This window comes from Calonectris borealis, chromosome 2, assembly GCF_964195595.1.
Source record: "Calonectris borealis chromosome 2, bCalBor7.hap1.2, whole genome shotgun sequence".
Classification (NCBI taxonomy): domain Eukaryota; kingdom Metazoa; phylum Chordata; class Aves; order Procellariiformes; family Procellariidae; genus Calonectris; species Calonectris borealis.
In genome coordinates, this window is record NC_134313.1 from 54,957,142 (window position 1) to 54,981,712 (window position 24,571).

Below are 24,571 nucleotides of genomic sequence, written 5' to 3' on the forward strand. Positions count from 1 at the left end.
TTCCTGCAGCAACGCTTTATAGTCAAAAGGAAGTCCATAGTCTTTCATGCCAAGTGACTCTGCAAAGCAATGGAGATTTTGTGGACAAGGGGTACTGACTACTACTTGCCTACATCTACTCTATAGATTATTTGATAAGTAAGTATTTTGAGCACTGCAAAGAATCTGAAGAGACTAAATATATTATCTTTCCACTCTTCTCTGGGGAGCACTATTTTGTTTTAATACTGGAAACTTTAATGTCTCCTTTTGAGTCAGTTAACCTTCCTCTTTTGGCAGTAATACAGAACAGGGAATTGACCTGTTTTTTCAACACTTGCTTTCTCCAGATTTTTGGCTGTGAAAGAGTCCTGGCATGATGAAATCATGTATTGTTGAGGTCGTCTTCCTTGCAAAGATCTCCACCATACAGGACTATTGTATCTTCATTGGAGTTTCACATTTTAGGTGCTTGTTGAAAGTTTTTGATAGCATCCATTCCTTTTAAGGAAGGATTGACATCTTCAGTCCTGTATCAGGAGACTGGCAGAGAACACTCTAATATTTTGCAGGCTTTTTCTGTAGAACTTGATTTGTTTACAGGATTTTTCTAGCAGATGTCAGCTTGCATCAGTACAACAGCAAAATCTGACCGGGGAGTATCTGCATGCAGTTTTGCTGATTAAAAATTTACTAGAGGAATAAAAGGCAATTGTTACTTATCACAGGTCAGGCAACAGTAATGATTGCCAAGCACAGAAAATGCTCTAGATTATTGCTCACACTTGAGACTGTTCATGGTACTTGTCTGACCATAGGGTACTATATAAAACATTACAGATGCGAGGTCTGTTGTGCTCTACTCCCCCCTGGAGAATGCGCCTTTTGTGAACCCCAAAGAATAAGGGTCTACCAGTCCCAGTATTTGCCCGAAGTAGACAGATCACATGTCTGTCTACAGGTTGATTGACTGTATTGTCCCTCCATTCCAGAAGTCCTTATCAACAGCTTTGTGATAACAGAGTCTTTGTGATGTGTGGTCTGTATGGTGTTTTCCCTAGCACCTCAAGCGTGAGATCACAATTTTAATTGGCAGTGTCTTATCTGATCAGCATTTTAGTCTTAAGAAGCCTTTGCACAGGGCTAAGATTTGAAAGGCACATGAAAATGCCTATTACTCCAATTTCACCTCCACTGAAATATTTACCAGTTTGGCAAGACTCCAAAGCAGAAGGAAAGACAGGTGGTGATGGAATGTGTATAAATATTTTGAAACAAGCAAGACATATGGAATTTTGTTTCATTTTTCATACCAGCATTCAGAATAGTGAATGCCTTTGTACCAGAAGAAATCACATGGCCCTTCTGAGAACACTGAACACTAGCATAGTCATGCATGACTACTGGTGCACCCAGCTGAAGGGAAAGCCCTTCACTATTCTGCCTGGAAAAGAGCATCTGGAGTTACCAGTTCTAATTGTCTGGCAGGTCTTAATTAGCAAGGGTCATTAAATTATATTTGAAGTGCAGAGGGGACACTAAAGTAATGGGCTCTGCTTGACTAACCCTGTATAGTGATGCTGTCCTCTCCGCCTCCCAAGGGTTTGGCCATCAGTTGTAAGAAAGTCATAAGGAAAGCTGCAGAGCAGAATCTCACAAGATAAGAAAAGGAAAACTACAGCCAGAGGTTGCACTGCTCAGACACGTGTAGGTTTTTTAAGAGGAAAATCACAAACTTGAAAGATATAAAATTTGTAAAGGAATAAACAAGAAATCAGAGAATGGCAATTCAGCATTGTTGAGGATCTCTTCCAGTAATCAGCAAAGATCAACCTTTCCCACCTAACTAATTACTCAGAAGATATTCCTCAGTCATTTTATCGGGGTGCTGAGCACACAAATGCTTATTCTAGAAGCTCCTTAAATCCGAGCTGTCTTTTGTGTGTGCTACAACAAAAACTGTGATACATGCTTACAGAATCTCTGCACAGCAAAAGACGCCCACAATGAGAAAGACAGGGCAATGGTTACTGTGTCACCATCCCAAAATCCGGAGCACGGGGCAAGGCCATGCAGAGATGTTTAAATGACTAAGCAGTCAATCAGTCTTGCCTGGCCTTTTGGCTTGGATTCCATGGTGCCACTGCTACTGGAGCTGGTGATGAAGGCACTCCTTGATGGAGAAAGCAGCCATTAGCCCAGGGTAAAAGAGAAGAGAGAGAAAACAGTGCAAAAAGCCAAGGTGATAGGAAGAGTAAAAGGAGGAAGCAGCCTTCCAGAGGAAAAGCAAGTAGTAATGATGCTCAGCTACAAAAAGGCTGGAAGATACTCAAGTAAGACCCTGTAGCAGCAGTATCAACTTGAATTGAAAAGCATACTGTTCCATACATGTAGTAGGACCTTTTCTGTGACAATGTATTTATGAAGTTTTCCTATTTCTTACACATCTTACAGGAGGGAATGATGTATTTGATCCCAGTCTTTATGACTTGTAAGAGCATGGTTGGAGGGACTTCTTCAGACATGGTCTTAAAAAAAAAAAAAATCGTTGCAAGCATAACAGCAACAGCGTTCTATTAAAATACTAATCCTTGAAGACATTAATCTTATACTCCAACAGCCTTTCCCCAAATTAAAAACTGTGTTTTCTCCCAATGTGTTTCTGTTAGATACCTGTTTTCACTTACTTGTTCAAGATTCATTCATGTTTCTTTGTCTCACAGAGGAAGAAACTTTTTAAGGTTTGGTCCATCCTCATTCATTTCCCATGAGAGAGGTGACTGGTACTTACAAGATGCTATCAAATTTATTTCATGACCACTGCATTTTTGGCTGCAGTCATTTGTCCCTGCCAGGTGAATGGCAAGAGCTTCTTGCTAGTTCACTTTTCACAGAGGTTCCCTGTTATTGCTACAGTTTCCCTCGGAAAGCTCCATAACAATCCTAGGAGAGCTGCCAGGCTACATCCTACAAGTATCCATCTATTCAGGTGTCCTCCTTCCAAATACAGCTTTCGAAAACGGTGCAAAAGACTCTAAAATGATCGGATATGGGATAACTTGTTTTCCAACTTAAACTCTTCCTACTCAGTAATATTTGGATATTTTATCCTAAGGCCAAAGTATATGATTTGTATGTCTCCTGGTAATAATTTAATTATTTATTTTTTCTAGTTCTTTATCTCCTTTCTATTTATATAAAGAAAAAATGGTTTTAAATCTCACTACATTATTAACTCATTATGTGAAAACATATTTCACAGTTCAATCGAACATTTTATGAAAAGTGTATCTTCCTATCAGTTCTGCATGTTTTTAATGTAACTCCATGTCCCTTCTTCTTGCTTTATAAGGTAGACTGGAAGTTCCTGATTATCTTTCCTATTTTTATACTTCTAACTATAATGTTTTCTTAGTTCGGAAATCCCAGTCGTCTTAGGCACACTTTCCGCAACTAGTTGTATCCTATGTGTAGTCATCGGAGCCATTATTTCCATTGGATTTTAAATGAGTATGTCACATTGTATTTTTGTTAACGAAGTACACAATGAACAGTGAGAATTTACATGAGTTTTACTCACAAAGCCCAGCTGACAGTGTTAATTTGGACCACAGGAGGGTGAACGAAGGGTTCATTGTCCCTTCCCCTCCTCCACCATCTCTCCCTGTGTTGCCTTCAATTTTTAAAAATATAACTTAACCTGTTGGCACATTAGTCAGATATCTCAGAACCATGGACTGTCTTTACAGTTCTCTCGACTAACTGGATCGCGTTTCACAAATTTTGTCACTTTAGTTGCTCACTTGTTTTTTTCAAGTTACTGAAAAGGAAATGAAAAAAAAATACCTGATAGCACTTCAGTAACCCACTTCTCCACATCTACCTTAGCTTGCGCGTTATGATGACAATTCACTGTTTATTTCTGTTCTTTGGTTTCTGTCTCTCAGACGGTTTTCTGTGTAATGCCATTGTCGTTTCGCACCTCAGCGGTTCAGGTAACGATGCTGTTTTGTTTCACACCTCAGGGGTTCTCACTAAGGTACTTTTTGTAACGCGCCATGTCAAAGATCTATGGAGTTCTAAATGCAAGATGCCTCAGGCTCCTCAACTTAGATACAAAAACTTTGTTACCGTAAGGAAAAGCAATGCTTTTTGTTAGATAATTTGGAATTTGTAGTTTTGTACCTACAAAGCATATGTAGGCAGTAGCACCCAGTACCACTCAATAGACTGTGCCACTACAACAAGCCCTACTAGAGGGGCTGTGCACTTTATTCTAGTGAAGACACAGCGATTTTCACTACATGTATACAAAATATTTACTATCTAAAAATGTCCAGTGCTGAAACTTAGTTCATAATCTCCCTTAATACAAAGAAATCAGATACTTAATTTATTCCTTGAATGAAAAAATTAGATACAGGCAGGACATAATGATAAATACATTCTCACACACACATAAAAAACACATTCCTGAGCATCATCTGAAATATCAAATGGCAAGCTGAACAAATAATTGGTTACTCTACTGCTGCTATTAATTTTGCAAAATAACGTGACATCTAACTTTAAAATCCACTAGATCAATATAAGCAATATTCCTCTTTCCCGCAAAGAAAGTTCTTTTCTATGAGGACTGAAAATTACTCAGTTGTTAATACAACAAAATACTTCATACTGCAGAATTAAAACTTTGCAACTGCAGGCACTCTTTAAAGCAGCTTGCAGATAGGCTGAATAATGAAGACCTTATTTTCATGCAAGTGAAGTGTCTGCATTTTAGGTAGAACCATCCTTCCCCCCCCAGCATATTCATTTTGAAACTAGATGAAATAATTCACCAGGTTTTTTCCCCCAAAGTAGTTAGCATTCTAAAATGGAAGTGTTGTCTCAAGACCAGAAATACAAGTATGCTGAAAAACAAAATTCTGTTCAACAAACTCACAAAGTAATGAGGTTTGATAAGCTCTTCCAAATTTCATCAAGTCATCATTTAGAAGGGCTTTGAGTCACAGCCTATATAAAAACTCGCAAGAGACCCTTCCTCTCTTAACTGGGTAGCACAAATACTCTTTGTTCTCACAAAACTCTGCAATGCTCAGTTCCGCTATGCAATTTGCTTTCTTATAGCATAACTGCACAAGCCTCCGTTCTTGCATGATGGGTTTTTCCTGTTACTCATTTGTTACTTTCACTATTTCACAAACCTTCCCTACATGCTGTCCCAACCCTTTCCTTTCAAAGGTAAGAGTCCTTAAAACAGAAGCAGCTGCACTCTTCTGAGCATTCCTGTTTGTACCTTTTCTAGACAAGCAGGACAGAGCATGGAGGAGGAGGAGGAGGACTGTGTTCCTTCGAACAGTTTTCTTTTTCATTTCATATTCCTATCCTAAGAAGACTACGCACCCTATACCCCTTGAGCACTGCTAAATGAGAGATCAGTAAACATGCAATTTCGTACCAAGAAAGTTTTAAAGTAACTAATTTACAATTGGGGGAGGGGGGGAATATCATCTTTGTAGAGGGCCTGAAGGTCAAAAATCAAAGTGTCCAAGATCAAAGTGTCCAGCCATATATGTCTTCTATAGATCAATCTGTACAAGCAGTTGTATCAGACAATGAAAATGTTACCCTCAAATTAAAGACTACAAATAAAAATGTTTCCACTTAAAACATTTATATATTCTTAGACCAGAGACTTCTCTCAGAAATGACAGAAAATACTGAGGAGACTCTTTAAAGTGTTATGCTCAATTGACAGTACTGAAAGGCTGTGCATAAACTCAGAATGTAAGAACACAGCATGACAGAATGAACTGCAAGTACACCGAGAACACACAAAACTCAGAACACATTCAGTTTCTCTGAGTTAAACCCATCAGAAGCATAAGCTGCACCTTCTGGAAACCTGAACGCATAAATTGCGATTATTGAATTTCCTTCTCTAAGCGCGTTTATAAAAAGTATCCCAATTATGTCCCTATTATGATAGGAGGAAAAGCTATTAGTCTACCCTACATAAATGACAAATCAAAAGATCCCAACAGCTTCCTGACAAGCACATTTCGCTGGTTCCCCAAAGACCATGAAGGCTGTATTTATTTCTTGAATTATTTTATTTCAACTACACTTTTGCAGCTACTCTAGTCCTAGCATTCTTCAATAATGGCACAATGCAAAAGTCACTAGGGTTTTGCATATACAAAAAAACCAAGAACTTTATTAATAGTTTTAATTAAGTTTTAATTGCAACTTGATTTTTAAGACTGAAGACAATACACCAACTCTTTCCTTCAGAGGAGGAAAGCGTTTCAAGCATTAAACATTAAAAAGAATAAACAACAGCTTATGGATCTCGATCGCCCAGTGTATCTTAAGGCAGAGGAACTAGGACTTCGCGCCTCCAGACTGAAGCCAACCTGACGCACAAACCCCAAGGACGAGCCGCTCCGTTACGCTGCCGTTACAACGGACGGGTGCCGCGCTGTCGCACACGCCACCGCCCGCGCTCAGCCGAGGCGCCGCCGGGCGCCGCTGCCCAGGGTGGGGTGGGGCTGTGTCCGCCAGGCGACGGGACCTCGCCATCCGCCCCACTCGGAAGAGGCGGCGGCCAGTGGCCTCGGGCGCGTCAACGGCCGGAGCGGGTGCGGCGGCTGGCCGCAGCACGCGGTTCTCCCGCCCAGGCCGCCTGTGCGCCTCCTGCGGCGTCGGCAGCGCCGCGCCTCCCGCTCCGGCCCGGCCCCGCCCCGCCCGACGGCGGCGGAAGTAGCACAGGCGGAGGGCGTGAACTCGTTCCGAGGTCACGGCGCTGAGGCTCGCTTTCGCTTCCAGGCCGCTCCCCGCCCGCCTGGCCCCACCCCTAGCGGCGGCACGGCTCTCGCCGCGCGCAGCGCCCCCGCCCCCTTCCGGGCCTCCGCGGTGCCCGGCGGTACCTCGGCCCCAGCCTCCCGCCTGGCTCCTCCTCCTTCCCCGGCCGGGGCTTCCGCGCGCCGGACGGGCAGCGCCAGGCGGGGGAGCTCGCGGGCCAGGCAGTAGATACCGCGGTTGCCGCCGCCATCGCTGCGGGACGGTTTCCGTCTCCTCGGCTTCCCAACATGGCAGCGGCGGCGGCCGCGGGAGGCAGCCGCGGAGCTCGCAGGCCGGTGCTACTGACGCCTCGCGGCAGCGGGGACCGCACCGTGTTTCTCTTCGACCGGCGCCAGGAGCAGGCAGATCCGGACGAGAAAGTGCTCAGCTACGGCAAGGACAACTACCGCGGCTTCCGCAGCGCCGTCTGCCAGGTACAGGGGACGGGGGGGAGGGAGGGCGAGCGCGGCGGCGGCGCCGGCCGCGGCGTTAACGCCCCTCCGGCGGCGGGGACAGGCGCGGCCGAGGGGCGCCGCGCGCCCCAACCGCCGCCAACGTTCCGCCCGCGCGCGCAGCCGGGCCTCGCGGCGCGGGGGGTGGCTGGCACGTGCCGCAGCCCAACGTGCGAAGGGAGGCGCGAGGGGGACCGGCCCCGGCGGCGCTCGCCCGGCCGGGGGCCGTTGGGCCGTCGGGGGCGAGGGGAGAGGGGGGGCTGCCTCCTCCGCCTGCCCGGGGGGGCGCGGGCCGCCGCGCCTGCCTCCTTCCCCCGAACTTTCTTGCCGGGACAGGTGGGCGGGCGTCGAGGAGAGACTGCGCCCGCTGCCTTGGCGTCCCCTTCCCCTGGGCACCGGGCCCGCCACGTTGAAAACGCCCGTCCGAGGCGGCAGCGCGGCGGCCGGCGGCGCGGCGGGAGCAGCCCCTGGCGGCGGGCGGGAGGGGAGCGGGCGGCCCGGGAGCTCCCCCGCGCGGGGAACCGGCGGCGGCACGGGGCGGTGTCCTCAGGCACGATGCAGCACACCGGAGGGACGGACCGGTGGTATTTGTGCTGTCCAAGGTGTCGGCGGCTAGCGCCGGATGTTTCCGGTTGTCTTGAGTCCTGTAACTGTCTCTCCGAAGTCCCCAGTGGTGGCTGCCATTTAAATATTTTACCTGGCAGGTTCTTTGCTGTCTTGCGTATCCTTTCAGTTCTCTTTCCTTTCGTTATGCAAAATAAGAACTCACTCTGTCTTCAGATCTCTTGGAGGTGGAGATCTCTTTCTATGTATGGGCTGTTTACTTTACTTTGCTAGTGATACCAGTAGGCATCGTCCTTTTTCTGTCATGGTTTCGTTTTCTGAGGGAGTAATAAATGCCATAAACCTGTTAGCTGCCTGCGTATGTTTTATATTGTGAAGCGCGCAAGAAAATCAGCTGTAAATTGTGCACTAATTTAGTCCAATCAAACATTCTATTTTAGTTTCTTTATCCAGTGTAATTTACACTTTGTTCTCTAGGATATAAACTCTTCGAGGAAATTGCTTGGTTTGTGCTATGTTTGGACTGTGTTTAATGTAATGGTTTCCTACTGCAATGGAAGCTTTGAGTTATCAATGTCAGCAGGAATAGCTTTTTTTCTTTTTTCATCTTTTTTCTTAGCTTTTGTAATTAATTGATGGGCTGAGGTTAACACTAATTTGCAACTTGTTACAGTCAAGGGAGTCTTTCTTTTCATGGCTTTTTTATATATGCTGCACACTCCAGTGACTTCTGTTTCCGTGCATCCTCACAGTATTCAGTAGTTCACAGCTTTTGGCATATTTGCAGTCTTATATAGAAATAAGTCATCATCACAAGATGTGACAAATCTTGGGTACAAACAGCTTCAGGGTTTTCTTATCTCAAAAAGGTATTGACATTGTGGAGTTTAATGCCATTAGGCAGACCGCTCAGACGTGCAGCATAGCATTTGAAAAGTGTGGCGCTTCAAAGCAGAACTTGGTGTGTTTGGATTTGGTGCCTGTGAAAGTAAAATTTTCAAGTATGTATATTTCTTATCATGTCAATACCATAATTCTTATCACCAGTTCTGGAGGCTGTTTTGGGGTGTTAAGGATAACGGAGTCAGTGCTCTTATGAACTTATGCAACAAGAACCTCAAATGATCGTTCCGTTAGAGAAGAGCCTTCTCCAATAATGTGTTGACTGTCTGCGAGTTCAGTCAGAGATGCCTTTGTCATGGGTAATTTCAGTGTGGTGACTCTTTGCACCTTGGAGCTCATTATCTTATCTATGGGACATCTAACTCTGAAAGCATGCTGAGACAGATGGTTTGACGTGACCAGTAAATGCTGGTACAGTGAAAACTGGACAGGCTGAGTCCAGGTGTCTGATGTCTCCCACACCAACAGTGTATGGGTTCTCGTTAGGCTTCTGGAATAGCGTTCTGACTTCTCTGGAAGTGCCTCTCGGAGTTTTGTGCATTGTTTGTGTTTCTCTGGGTGTTGTACTCCAAAGTGCCGAATTTCTGGCCTCTTGAAAGTTGCAACTAACTACTTTCAGGAAAAAGGTGATGAATGGGTTCACCTGACTGGGACAGACTTTCCCCACTTCATGGTGCTGAAACGTGTCAGGGAAGTGATGAAAGTTCAGGAAGAAAGATTCTTTTGATAAGCAAGTTTTGAATTGTTCAGACTAAGATGAAGTGGAATGTTGTATTTGCTTTTCTCCAATTAAAGCTATTAGAGACCATCTGAGTGCGTGATCAGGCAAATGCCGCATATCTAGCTGTGTTGTTTACACGGGTATCCTGTCCAGTGGCTCAACCTCAGTACCGGCTCAGCTTTAAATTGACTTTCATTGGTAGTTTGTTGTGCGACTGAAGGATTATATTGTAGGAGCGAAGGTGCACATACATTTTCCAGTTTGCCAACTGGGCTGCGGGGGTGGTAATGTCTGACAAGGGCGCCAGAAATATTAAGCGGTTGGAACTATTTTTGTGTGAACATCTTCCTGTGGTATAAGAGAATTCCTTTGGATATAATTGGATACATAGGAATCAAAGGAGAATGTAAATCTTGGAAAAAATAATGAAATTAAACCGGATTGCAGTATGTGATGATTCTGAGTTGAAAATACTTGAATGCCTGAAGGCATGGTCTTAGGCTGCTACTTCTGAGACTTACGTTTTTCTCATAATGCAGAACGAAGGTGAATATTTTCCCATTTGTGTAGCAAAATAACTGACTCTGGAGACAAGAGATTCAGCCACTGAGAGGTCGATTTAGGAACTGATTCATGTTCTCTCTGTTGTCATATAAAATATTCCTCCATTATTTTTAAAATATTCTTTATTAATTTTTGAAACTTTTTTTTTAAAAGCAAATATTTGTTGTCACCTTACGGAATTTTTTTGCTGTCCCCTAACAACAAGTTAATGCATGGCAGCGTCATTGGATGTGGCTTTATATACTGATAAATTAGCCTTTCCTTCTCAGTGTGTGTGTGGGGGAAAGATTTAAAAAAAAAAAAAATTTATAAAAGAAGCTAGAGGATATATAGTCTTCATTGTTCTTCCTTGCAGTGATCAATCCTAAAGTGGAATTAATTAAAAATGATCTGTTAGTTTGATTATTCCATTTGAACACTGTCAAGCATATGTGGAGCAGTCATGTAATTTCAGTCCCCAGAACCATGAAGTTTTAAGGTGAATAAGTGAATTAAATATGGAGTTTCACCTCTTCTTGGAATACTATTGCTTGTTCCTGTTGTCTTCTGTTAGGTATATGCCCCACTGCTTGTCCTGATGTTTAGAGTATAATTGGAAAATATTTACCTGCAATGAGCAGAATGGAGCTAAACTTTGTTGGCAGCTAATCTTCGATCCCTTGCTCACATTGTCCAGGTACACAGTGAAGCTGGAGCACTTCAGTTTGTTGCTAAGCTCCAGGAATCCCTCCAGGCACTTAGAGAGGTCACATTCCTTTTAAAGCAGAAAGGTATCTGTGCTGAAAATTGCACAGAAGTTTTGCTATGTGTGAAGGGGTTTTTGAGAGGCCTTGAGGTGAAGTACCAGTGTGAAGAGAGCTAATGGAACTAAAATTAGTGTTACTACTTAAATAGGAATTGAACACATTTGTAAATGCTGCTTTAATTCTTTTGAAACTTTTCATCATTGTTGTGATCTCCTTGTTTGAAGAAATATATAGGAAGTGTAGATCTGTAATCTGTATCGAAAGTAAATATCTGTAATTTAAGTAAATACTCAAAATTCAGACATCACAATAAACCAAAGTATTTTGCTTTTAATCTTTTGTCACATCTCTTGTTTAGCTTCCCACTGTATCCTAACAGTCTACCTACTATTTAAACAGATTATTTTGCCAAAATAAATTCCAGTGTATCAATAAGCTAAGAGGCAAAAAAGGATGTTCATTAAGAGGGAGTATGGAGAAGAAGCATAGCTGTGGTGGAAATTCAAGAAATAAATGTAATTTTTTTTTTGTGAATATTTGTTTGCCAATGCCTAATAAATAATGTATAATGAAATTATTTGTGATTAATGAAAAAATATTAGCAACTTTTACTGTTTGTATCACCAGAGGGTAACTCTTAAATGTATTTAAGAGGTATTTGGATTACTTACTAAGATACTGTTCCAATAAATTTGCTCAATAAAAGTACTTCCATTCTTAACGATGAAATCAATCCATCTTGCAATAATTATATTTTTGTATTAGAAAACCTATGTTCATTTACTCATTTTTCAAGATTCTGTATAATCAGAAACTAAAAGTAGATATGTTTTAAACATGCTGTGCATACACAAAACGAGTTTTTCCTTGATTTTTAAAGAAACTGTTGGAGGTACTGTAAGGTGTGTATAAGATGCAACAATACTGTGAGTTTTTTCCAGAACTGTCATACTGTATTTCAGGCTTCAGTGAAATGCTTGCATATAGCATCTTTGTTACTGACGTTTCCGTGGGAAGAAGGATGCGGTTTGCATATGTTTGTGCACTTAGGTACTAAGCTGTGTGGTTTTTAAGTTCCTGCTCAAAATTGAGTGCTGGCAATATGATCAGATGCAGAGTATCTGCATTCCTTTAGCATTAGTTATCTAGGTGCAGCTTCTTAGATGTGACCAAGTATTTTTTTTGCTTTTGAAGAGTGGCTTCTGAATTCTTGTTACTTTAACAAGTGATGCCATACGAAATATTTTCATGGTGGAAGCTGTATGGAGTTGATGGCAAAATTTTGGCTGATAGTTGCACTTATTAATATTTGTGATTGTGCTTTTAGACACAATGGCTTGTGACGGTCTGGTGAAAGTTACTGTATTTGTCTAGACTCTGAATAAGTCTAGTAATGACAGCATGCTCTTTGCATAAATTCTAGGGTCCCCAGTTTCTTTCTGCTTGTTAAATCTTGGAAATCTTGAAAAGATGTCTGAGTTAACTCATTGTTCTGGACAAGATTTCATAGATTTATGTATTTGGCTTCTGTAGAGAGCTTCTGTCATGCAATTTCCCTCTCTTCTTTTTCTCTCTGTTTTTCCACCAAAATTATGATAAAGCTTTACTTTAAGATACCGCATAAAAGGTTCTTTTATTAATGGATCTTGTGATAGGTAACTTGTTCTTAGTGTTTCTGTTGAACCATCTGTTCACTTCTTAACACCTTTCATTGATATCTTTTTGTAAGTATTTAGAAGTGTATCAACTGAACTTCTGAAAGTAGTGAAACTTTTAAGTAGTACAGAGGACAAGGCACTTCAAGTTCTGCAAATGTTGTCTTCTGTAATTCGTTCTGTAGATGGAGGTGACTCCGTCAATAAAGGATGGTTGGAAAATGTTTCAGAACGCTAGCGTTCACTGCTGGTTTTTGTCTGTAGGTTGTCTCTAGTGACCATCTGCCCAGAAGATACGGGCTACTGGGTGTTCCTATATTTCTGTAATATACAATTCTTTGCTTTGAGCTCCAAGAAATGCTTAGAAATAATTTCTATCTTTTTTGAATGTAACTGCTTTTCTAGAGACTTTTGGATCCCCTTTCTGTTGCTCTCCAAAGATGATATACGTTTGTGTTTTGACATTAGACAAGCTCATTCAGATTATGATTAAAGATGATTGTATCATACTTGCTCTGCTACCATGAGTGCTTAGTACAAGATCCTCACTACCAGGTCCTCAGCAGGTTGTCATCATGTTGAGACTAGCTGACCCAACAGTGGACTGGAAAAGTTTATCTGATTAGCACTCTTATGAGTTACATACAGTTGTTCTCAATTGCTTCCAGCAAGGTCTTTGTCTCCACTTAATCTGTTTATATCTTAGGTTTTGTATTTGCTAATTTGTATGAATGACCTTAATATTATCTGGTTGTATGAATAATTGAGAGAGATGATACAAATATCTCGGTATCCATAAGCACTACTGAAAGACAGTTCTTGGTTTGAAAATCTGTGATTTGAGAATAAAATCCTTTTCCTTAAATGTGTTTTATAGTTTCATCCATTTGTTGATCTAAGAAATTTCTCTCAATTTGGACGGATAATTCTTTTTAATGTGGCATAAAGCGGGATAGCTAACTGATAAATGTGTATCTTTCAGGTGATAAATTGGCAAATAGCATGGGACATTCAGTTAATCACATGCAAAGTTACAGAAGGCTACAGGCCTCTCAGAGTTTGGATGTGGCATTTAGGTTGCGTTTTTTACATTTCTGAACAAGTTCCTGCAAAGGAGCCGCTGGATCAATGTGAAATACTCAAAGCTGTATTGCTTTTTATCACGTTAGGTAGCTGAGGTATGTAGATAAGTTTTGTGAAAATGAGTAGCTATAAAGGACAGCACTGAAAATGTCATTGCCAGATTTCTTTACATTAACTGATACAGTTCAGGTCCCCTTTAAGAGGTTCGCATTGGCAATACAGTTCTATTAGCCAGAAAATTATTCCTGGGCTAGGTGCCACTTTGTAGAAGGTGGCTGCGTGGCTGTTAAGTCTCTGTTATCCCTTGGCTACATCGCCAAGCTCTGAGGCCAGTTCTTCACATCGTTCTCATGTGTCTGCCTGCTGGGAACAGCTACCGTAGGCGGAGACAGAGCATTTTAAAGGTATGGAAGTTGCTTATTGTAGGAAACTGTTTGTGTTGGAAAAGTTTGGATTGCAAGGGGTTAAATGTCTTGTCTAAAGATATTGTAGTTTCAGTTTCACTGTTTTACGTCTGTCATGTGTGAGAGTGTTCCATTCCTTTAGTTTGAAAAGTCAGAAATTATTATTTTATGGTAATAGACTGGAGGACCACTGGAAGCAGACCAATGATTCTGTGCTTACAGTGTGTTATTTCTCCTTCACTTACAACTTATAGCTTATGCATGTTATCGCAAGCTGTGTTGGTATACACACAAAGTTGAACATTTGGTTGTTGAACACCTTTTCTAAGGCAGATGGTAAATTTAGAGGTGAAATCTTTGTTGACTTCATGTTAAGTGTTCTAGTTGGCTTAGTAGCCAGGTAAGCCTCGCAGTGCATGTTCAGATCAAATAGCAGCAAAATTTGCTTTGGTGCTTATGTGCTAATATATGAAAGAGAAAAGAAACTGAGGCCTATTTGAAGGAGTCTTAACTGCTGAGGAGTTGTCTGTGATTTGTGGCCTTGTGTTTTGTTTTGAGGGTTTTTTTAGTTTATAAAGAAAACCTGTGACTGAAGCAAGTATATAAATTGAACCGTGCTTCTTGATTCAGATTTAAGGGTTAGAGAGATCACAATTCATTCACACTTTCATGTATCGTACCTGTGAATTGCTCTGCTGAAAGCTTCCTGGGCATCTGGCATTCATTTGGCTGTTTCAAACTCTTACCTTTTAGCATTATATTAATCTCATGTCATAAACATCCACCAACAAATTGAGAGCTATTAGCTTTATTTATTTATCATGAAACATAGGCAGTGCTCCAGACTGAGCCTCCAGTTTATAAAGAATGCGTTTCTTTTGTTTGAACAGAGACAGCTTTTTGGCTTATGTATTATTTCATAGGTATAATGACTGACATCCTGCTGTGGGCAAAACAGGCTTGACTCCAGGAATTTTTCTTAATTTAATTTATTGCCAATTAACACAAACTTTTGGTTATTGATTGGGGGGGCAATTAAACAAACACTTAGGGAAATGCCTTTCCTCCCCCTTCTCCAAGCTCTGTCATATTCCTCTCTTCTCCCATTCCTAGTCTAAGCTTCCCTTGTTCTCCCCATGCACAACGCTCGGTCAATCCCAATTCCTTTGGTGAGACAACAGGCAGTGTGAGAGGTCAGGGCCATGTGCAGGGTTTCCCTCTCCTCCTGCTCCTCCTCCTCCATGCTCTTTACTGGTTTTCTTCTACTCTGGTGGGTTGTCCACAGGCCACAGACTCCTAGGAGTAGGAGGACAGAGAGGGAAAATTCCCTGCCCTGACATGGATCTGCCATGGGCCCCAGCACCTTTGGGACCATCCCTGCTCTGGCATGGTGCACCTTCTTTCAATGTGTCTCTAGTGCTGTCCTTAGCAATGTCTCCTCTGATGCATCTCCTCTGTTGCTTCTCGGTTGTCTCCTATATTTCTTCCCCAGTATGTTTGAGCAGAAGTACCATGTGCCCTTCTGGTTGAAATTTTGGCGCGCAGTGGGCTGTTTCCATCAGTTTGAGAGCCATCTGGCACTGACTATGACTGGCTCAGGGCAATTCATGGCCTCCGCCCTCACTGGTCACTCCTACAGCCCTCTGGCACCAAAACCCTCCAGTGTACACTGAGTACACCTCCAAGTGTGGCTTAGCAAACAATTTAAATGGCTCTTAGTGAACAGCTATGGTTGTTTTCCCAGACTATCCAAAATTTGGTTCATTGATATAATCTTCTATACTTTTGGGGTTTTAGGTGGCTTTTTTCTCTTTCGTATGCATATAACTGTTCATCTTTGTAACATTTTGACATTTGCATTTGGATGTAGTGATCATATGTAACCAATAGTTTAGGAATCCTTGTCTTTTCACATATCTACCTCTCTTTTTAGAGAACATACAATTATTATTATTTTTTTCTCCTAGATTGTGGATTAATTTGGAGCTTGTCTCTGTTTTTCTTTTGTATCCAAAAAAATAAAAGCTTTCTGCTTAGCTGTTTTAACGCAGTAACTTCCAAACGTGCTTTCATTGTGAATATGCAGAGGCATTTCTGCGTATAGTGATTCTATTGTACTCTTCAAGATTTTGATGATATCAAAAGCTAGATGATGATTGTGCATCTGGACAATTTGCAAAAGAATAACCAACAGATTTATAATCTGAACATACTGCTAGGTTGTCACATGAGTCTTCTGAAGTCAAGAATTGGGTGCATCTTCAGTGCTTATTTGAAAAAGGGCATAATGCTGAAAGGGGCTCAGCAGTGAAACCTGAACTTTATATCAAGTCAACAGAAGATACCATGATGTCTCTTACATGCGAGAATCTTAGTGAGAAATTAAACATTTGACCAAACATTGTTTATCAGAATAAAATGAAACATCATCAACTGTTAAAGCAAATTACACAGTAGGTTCACTTTGATTCAGGGATGACAGGCTCATCTTCTTGGAGACCACATCCACATAATGGGACAGCTGTGCAGCCACCTCACCACTACCTGGCATAGTGGGAAGAGACAGGGGCTGGGCTAACTAAGAGTATAGGACAGAGGGAAGGAAGAAGTAAAACAAATAGGTCTTACATACAAGTGAAGACTTCAAACTGAGAAATTTTCTAAATTGGTCAAAGTTTACAAAGATTGCGGCCTCTTAAATTCCAGCATGGGCAAGGAAAACAGGTTATCTGCAGTTAGGAGTGCCAAACTTGGTCCATGAACCTGCCTAGTAGCTTATCTCAAAATGACAGCCATTTGGAGCAAAGCGGAAAGGACCTGCTCCCAGTAAATACAGTAAAATGCTGGGCTCACCCAGGAGGCGCAGGTGTAGCTCTGCCTGTGAGGCTGTTGCAAGTCGTCTAAGTTGAGGCTCACCAATGGAATGGGGGAGAGAACCAGAAGGAGGAGTCTGCCCCTGCTCGGTTAGCAGGCTGCTGTCTTGTGCGTGCACTACCTCATCTTAACTTCTTGCTGCCTTAAAGTAAATACTGCACTCTTCATAAGGTTTTGAGAGCAGAAGAGCTTTTGGGAGGTAGAGAAAACAGAGAAGCTGTAATTATACCTGGAGGGGGAAAAGATGCTTATCTGTGCTTTTTTCCAAATGTAAAACTCTCCAGTTCAGTTACTCCATATTAACCATTAATGGTTAAACCTCGAATGGCACAATAGGATGTTAGTTTTATAGTATCCATAATTTTTGTTCCTTATTTTCCTTGCTCTGAGCAATTTTTTTTTTTTCCTGCACAGGTTTGCCATGTGGAAATTTGTGTAATGAGAGGTTAAGTTGAAGTGATCTGAGCGTAGAAGAGCTAACAAGTAATAATTAGACTCTTAAATCTGAACATCAATCTTTTCATATCATCTCCATTTGTTTCACTTGCACAAAGTGCTATGAGAAATTTGACGATTTTGCTAATTTTGCTCATGGATACTAACTGTATCTTTAACATAGTTGCAACTAGGGAGAAGGTAACTGAAAGATGGAAAGCGGACTTCTGATGAAACTTTAAGCAGTGTTTTAAAAATATTTTTGTGATTCTGAGTACTAGGAATGGAAAGAAAGAGGTATGGGAAATGATGAGGGCAAGCTGCTACAGGGAATGCAAGAGCTTCAGGGAGGAATCTAAAAGTGCAGAAAGCACCTGTCGGAGTCATGACCGCAGGATTGCAGGGGTTGATGGAGTTAAACAAGACCAGAGCTGACTTTTACTTGAGTTTCAAAGAATTGGGAAGGCAGGAGAAAATACCGGTATTTCGCTTTTTATTTTGAGAAAGAGATTAGTGTTGGATGTCACAGTGCAAAAATGAGGGCAGATGTAGAGGCATATGAATGTATGTAGAAAGCAGGATAAAAAGTCCGAAGCTACAGAAACATATTTAAAAGTTGGGGGCAGCAAAGTGGCAAAGATTGTTTAGGTTCAGAAGAATATACTTCAGTGTTTTAATGGTAAAGAATTTTGTAAAAGAAGTCGTGATTTTTTCTTTTTTTTAATGTATTATATAACTGAAGAACAGAGACTTTAATGTGTATCCAACATTAAGAAATATTTGGTTGGTTTAATGTCTCAAAAGAGTGCAGTTAAACATGGGACATCCTCTAGATCATGACTATTGCTGTTGTAGTTGCGCAGTCTGAAGTAGAGCTGTTCAGTTTCATTCCTCAGCCCTCAAGGTGATTACCCATAAGACAGTTCCTCCTGCTTAAAATTCCTGTTGCTCACTAGAACATATCTTAAGCAGGTAAAAAACCAAACTACTCTAGTACAGACAGTTTTGGCTAAGTTGAGAAAGCAAATGAAGTTAAGTTCTGGAATTAAACTGTATTCTACGTCTCACTTAATACGTGGAAAATATTTGGTCACTTCTCAATAGTTTGTGGCAAACTGAATAGAAAGACTGCTATTTTTTTTTTTTCCATTTATCTGGATACTTTATGGAGTACATAGTTGTCATAACTGAATAACCTCCAATTTTTGTAGGCATTTGGCATAGCTACTGATGAAAACTTTGTTATCACCACAACAAGCAGGAAGGAAATTACAGAAGACAACTTCAGTGAGTATCTTAGATGGCAAAATAAATACAGCTATTTCTTATGTTGCCTGTAAAGACCGCATGATGATTGTTTATACTCTATGACATGCAATAGTTAACTGGAAGTACAAATCCTATAATAGTTTGGCAAGAATTGTTACAAAATTGACTTTCACAAACAGGTTTTTAACAACTACTTGTTAGTATCATGACAGTTATACAAGGTAATTTTTTACCTTCCATCACAAATTCTGTAAACGATAGGAAAAAATAGCAGTAAATAGCTGTCACCTGAGAAAACTTGCATTATTAAGCTTGGAAACATGAAAAGATTTTAAAGGCTGAGTAGTCAACGCCGAAGAAAGTACAGAGATTACCTGAGGCTAAACCTGTACTGGTTTTGAGAGCAGAAGTTGACTTGTGCAGTGAATGCTCTTCAATATACTTTATATTTCATCTTCACTGCAGGCGAACTTGTTCAAGATGGAGTTACTTTATATCTGCTACAGTCAGTTGATCAAATGCTGCTTTCAGCAACCAAGGAACGAATTGACTTCCTGCCCCACTACGATACACTTGTCAAAAGTGGAATGTACGAGTACTATGCCAGCGAAGGACAAAATCCTTTGCGTAAGTACTTGCCAAAATAATCTTGTGTAAATGATGTTTATATGAATATAATGTAGTTATGAGCAATTTAACTTTTAGTTACAGCTGGTAAAAAAATAGTGTCTTAACTAGACACTAGTTAAGAAAAATTAACTATGTTCTTCATACAAATTTTTCTTTTAAAAATGACTCAAAATGGCTGTGTAAAATCCAGATTTACAGAGGTACCTTCTTTAAGAAGTTTGAATATTTTAGAAGTAAAATTACTTCAGTTTTGATAATAATCTTGCGGATGAGCTACCGTAGAATTTTGTCTGCTGTCCCATCTGTGGTTCTACAGGGCTTAACTTACCAACGAGAGCAAGTATTTCTTTAAACAGATGCTGCTTTAGTTTTTATCTAACCAGTATATTAAATATGTAACCAGCATTTCATATTGTTTTATTGAAAAAAATAATTTCTGTTTATGGCTTCTCTGAAAATTCTGTCTGTGGCTATGATTACTTTTTAAGTAGGTACAGCAGGCTCAAAATTGTACAGAAAAAATGCAAACATCAAGACTTAAGCATTATACCATTCTCGCAGTGATTGCTATTTCAAAACAATCTCAACAATGTCCATAAATAGCACCTGTATTTTTAAGTACCATTCTCCTTTTGCCCCCTCCCTCTTTCTGCACTTCATTTGTTTCCCATCCCACTGAAGACGCTGTTTTGGTTCAGGTTTGGAGGCACTGTGCTCAAAGTGCTCTAAGTTTGGTCAGTGATACGTGTATCTCTGTATCTAATACAGCACAGGAATTGCTGTATTAGACCACACAAAGCATTCTGTCTAGATCTGTGCTTTGTTCCTACCAGCAGCCAGTATCAGATACCTGAGAAATACTAGGAGAAGAGAAGGACTGTGCAGAGATGCAACAAAAGTGATTTGGGGACTTTTGAGTTCCTGTCTATGGACTGCTCTTTTCCATGAATTTGTTATGTGATTCAGAAAGTAACTGGACATCTTTAGCATTCACAATATTTTGTGGTATTGAGCCCCCAGCTTAATTGCATGTGACGTGAAGTGTCATGTCTTTTTGTATATGTTGAACTATTTATCAATTTTTCACCTGTTGACCGTGCTTTGTATGCTGGGAGAGATCATAAAGCATTGCTGGCAGATTGGCTGACAGTGAATCACACTTTAAACTAACAAACTTGGGGATTGGGGTGCAAAGCTATGACACTAGTGTACTCACAAGCACCAGGATGGATGAGCGCACCTACTGGAGTAGTGAGGAATGACCCCAACCCTCCAAAAAGGTTCCACCAAAAAGGTGAGACAGTCAGCCGTTCAACTGAAGCGTCTCTATACCAGTGTGCGCAGCATGGATAACAAACAGGAGGAGCTGGAAGCAACTGTGCAGCTGGAAAGCTATGATCTGATCACTGTCACTGAAACTTCGTGGGATGACTCACATGATTGGAGCGCTGCAATCAATGGCTATAAACTGTTCAGGAGGGACAGGCAAGGAAGGAAAGGTGAAGGGATTGCCCTCTATGTAAAAAAATGGATTGACTGCACAGAGCTGTCTTTGAAAAACAGCAGTGTATACAGGTCAAGAGCTTATCAGTGAAAATTAGAGACCAAGCCAACAAAGGAAACCTTGTGGTTTGTGTTTACTACAGGTTGCCTGCTCAAGGGGAGAATGTCGATGAAACATTCTTACTTCAACTACAGGAAGCATTACACTTGCAGGTCCTGATCTTGCTAGGGGACTTCAGTCACCCGGACATCTGCTGGAAAAGCAGCACAGCAAGCTGCAAGCAGTCTAGAAAACTCTTGGAGTGCATTGAGGATAACTTTCTAATCTAGGTGATAGAAAGCCTAACCAGAGGAGATGCATTAGTGGACCTGTTGCTCACCAGCACAGAGGAACTTATTGGAAACGTCAAGATTGGTGATAGTCTGGGCTGTAGTGATCATGTCCTGGTGGAATTCATGATCTCAAGGGACAAAGGCTAGGTGAAATGTATAGTAAGGACTCTAAACCTTAGGAAAGTGAACTTTCAGTTGTTTAAGGGACTGGTGGATGGGACACTCTCGGAAACTGCCCTCAGGGATAAAGGAGCAGAAGAGAGCTGGCAGCTAATTAAAAACTTTTTTTCTTAGAGCACAAGAACTGTTGATTCCCATGTGCAAGAAATCAGGCAAGAAAGGCAGGAGACTAGCATGACTGAGTAAAGACCTCCGGGTCAAACTGAAACACAAGAAGGAAATGCATAGGCAGTGGAAGCAGGGGCAGGCATCCTGGGAATAATATAGGGATATCGCCCAGGAGTGTAGGAATGGGATCAGGAAAGCTAAGGCACAGCTGGAGCTAAATTTGGCAAGGAATGTGAAGAATAATAATAAGGGCTTCTACAGGTACGTTAGAAAAGGAACACAAAAGAAATTGTACCCCCCCCCCAAATAAATGGAATGGGGGCATCTAGTGACAACTGACATGGAGAAGACTGAAGTACTAAACAATGTTTTTGCGTCAGTTTTCACTGGCAATTGTTCTTTCCACATCTCTCGAGTCCCTGAATCTCAAGGCAGGGACTGGAGGAATGAAGTCCCACTCATCACCAGGAGAAGATCAGGTTCAAGACCATCTGAGGAACCCAGATGTACAAGTCCATGGGACCCAATGAGATGCATCCCAGGGTCTAGAGGGAACTGGCAGACGTAGTTGCTAAGCCACTCTCTATCATATTTGAAAAGTCATGGCAGTCAGGCAAAGTCTCCAGTGGCTGGAAAAAGGGAAGCATCACACCCATTTTTAAGAGGAGGACTCTGGGAACTATGAACCACTCAGCCTCACCTCAGTGCCCAGTAAGATCATGCAACAGATCATCCTGGAACCACATGGATGGCAGGGAGATGGTTAGAGACAGCCAACATGGCTTCACCAAGGGCAAATCATGCCTGACTAATCCAGTGGCCTTCTACAATGGAGTTGACTGTATTGGTGGATAAGGGAAGAGCAACTGATGTCATCTATCTTGACTTCTGTAAGGCCTTTGATACGGTCCCACACAACATCCTTGCAGCTAAATTGGAGAGATATGTTTGATGGATGAACTATTCAGTGGGTAAGGAATTGGCTGGATGGTCGCATCCAAAGACTTGCAGTCAACGGCTCAATGTCCAAATGGAGATCGGTGACAAGTGGTGTCCCTCAGGGGACTGTTTAATATCTTCATCAATGACATAATCAGTGGGATCAAGTGTACCCTCAGTAAGTTTCCAGATGACACCAAGCTGAGTGGTGCAGTTGTCATGCCCTGGAGGGAAGGGATGACATCCAGAGGAACCTTCACAGGCTTGAGAAGTGGGTCAATGTGAACCTCATGAAGTTCAACAAGGCCAAGTGCAAGGTCCTGCACCTGGATCAGGGCAACCCCAGTATCAATACAGAATGGATTGTGAGCAGCCCTGCGGAGAAGGATTTGGGGATACTGGTGAACCAAAATTGGACATGAGCCAGAAATGTGCGCTTGCAGCCCAGAAGGCCAATTGTATGCTGGGCTGCATAAATAGAAGCATGACCAGCAGGTTGATGGAGGTGATTCTCCCCCTCTACTCTGCTCTGGTGAGACACCACCTGGAGTATTGCGTCCAGTTCTGGACGCAGACAGACATGAACCTGTTAGGTCCAGAGGAGGGCCACAAAAATGATCAGAGGGCTGGAACACCTGTTGTATGAAGAAAGGTTGAGAGAGTTGGGTTTGTTCAGCCTGGAGAAGGCAAGGTTCTGGGGGAGACCTTATTGTGGCCTTTCAATATATAAAGGGAGCTTATAAGAAAGATGGAAAGAGACTTTTTACTAGGGCCTGTAGTAACAGGACATGGGATAACAGTTTTAAACTGAAAGAGGGTAGATTTAGATTGGACATAAAGGAGAAATTCTTTACTATGAGGGTGGTGAGAACTGGAACAGGTTGCCCAGAGAAGTTGTGGATGCCCCATCCCTGGAAATGTTCAAGGTCAGGTTGGATGGGGCTTTGAGCCACCTGATCTAATGGAAAATGTCCCTGCCCATGGCAGCGGGGTTGGAACTAGGTGATCTTTGAAGGTGCCTTCTGACCTAAATCATTCTAGGATTCTATCATCTCTTGTTCACATTTTCTGTGCCAGTTATGGATCTTAGGAGTTCGTATTTTCAGGCATGTACATTCTGTTCTGCTTAATTAAGGCTCGTTTCTATTTTTTTAACAAAACTAATAAACCTGAGGTACAGCAATGCAAACTAGCCTGACCGTTCCTTGCCTATATGCGTAGCTTCTTAAATTGAACTTGATGCTTCTGCCTCTCTAGCTCAGCTCAAGACTTTTGTAAAGGAAGGCTAATTACTATTTCATTTCCTTGTGACACTGAATTGATGGCTAAACCTGACATTGTTGAAAATGAAGGCCTATGTATGGTAGTCATTACCTGCAGTAGCCATCCAAGAACATTTCAGGGAAAGATTGGGGGATCTTGGACATACTATTATATGGCATCCTAGAATAATTTAGGTCAGAAGGGATCTCTGTGGAGGTCGTGTCATCTAAATCCCTCCTCAAAGCAAAGTCAATTAGATCAGGTGGCTGGACAAGTCCAGTTGACTCCAAAGAGTAGAAATTCCACAGCCTGTTTTGGCAGCCTGTTCCAGTATTTGATGATAAAATAAATACATCTTTGTCTAATGAATTTTCTATGTTCCAACTTCTGTCCGTTGCTTCCTCTGCTATCACTGTACACCTTTTGAGAAGAGTCTGGCTTCATCTTTGTACCCTCCTAGTAATAACACAGCAATAAGGTCTCCCTTAGCCTTCTCTTCATAAGTCTAAACAATCCCAGTTCCCTCAGCAGCCTCTCCTTGCGTACTAGAATTGAGTGTTAGAGCAAATAGCAATTTTGAGCATGTGTAAGTGTACTGCAGCTGATGTTCCTCATTTACAACATCTCTAAGGGCATGCCTAGCCAGTTTCATGTGTTGATGAAGGGCCATTGTTCTTTGATATGGAATAGTAAGTGTGGATCACATAACTGATGCTCAACTCCTGTTGTTAGCAGTGAAGAAAGTTGCAAAGAAGCTGACAACTGTTTTTACACTTCAAAAACAACTTAAGGGAAAATACTTCAGTGTTGCTGTATGATACTAGTACTCAAGGGATTTATTTTGCACGTCTGAAGTGTATGGCCCTTGTAATTTGCACTGTAGCATTCTGAAGAACCTTGTAGATTGTAGGGAATAAAACTTCCTTATCAGAGAGACCGAGTGGAAATGTTGATTCTATTCACTAGGGCTGATCAATCGGAGTAAATTAATCCGAACTCGATGTATTTTTTTCAGATTGATGCTGTTGTCCGAAATTAAATGCAATTTTTCACTAAAGTTAGGTAGTCCTAACTTTAATTAGGTAAGGGCTCGAAGTGTTAATATTTAGAAACAACAAAC

General features: G+C 41.6%; 1 protein-coding gene across 6 annotated transcripts in view; it reads left to right on the forward strand.

Moving 5' to 3' along the window:
- The first annotated feature begins 6,858 nt into the window (after positions 1–6,858).
- SMCHD1 (structural maintenance of chromosomes flexible hinge domain containing 1) overlaps positions 6,859–24,571 on the forward strand; it is an 88,687-nt gene continuing 70,974 nt past the window's right edge. For 4 of the 6 annotated variants that reach the window (XR_012672364.1, XR_012672363.1, XM_075142033.1 and 1 more), the window contains exons 1-3: positions 6,859–7,259; positions 18,438–18,513; positions 18,961–19,122. Coding sequence is in view for 4 of the 6 variants with exons in the window: in XM_075142033.1 (XP_074998134.1) it covers positions 7,074–7,259; positions 18,438–18,513; positions 18,961–19,122 (424 nt within the window). In the remaining 2 variants the exon portion in view is untranslated. Of the gene's footprint in view, positions 7,260–8,289; positions 9,058–13,325; positions 13,918–18,437; positions 18,514–18,960; positions 19,123–24,571 lie in introns of those variants that run through there. The other 2 variants (XM_075142035.1, XM_075142034.1) reach the window with 2 other exon arrangements.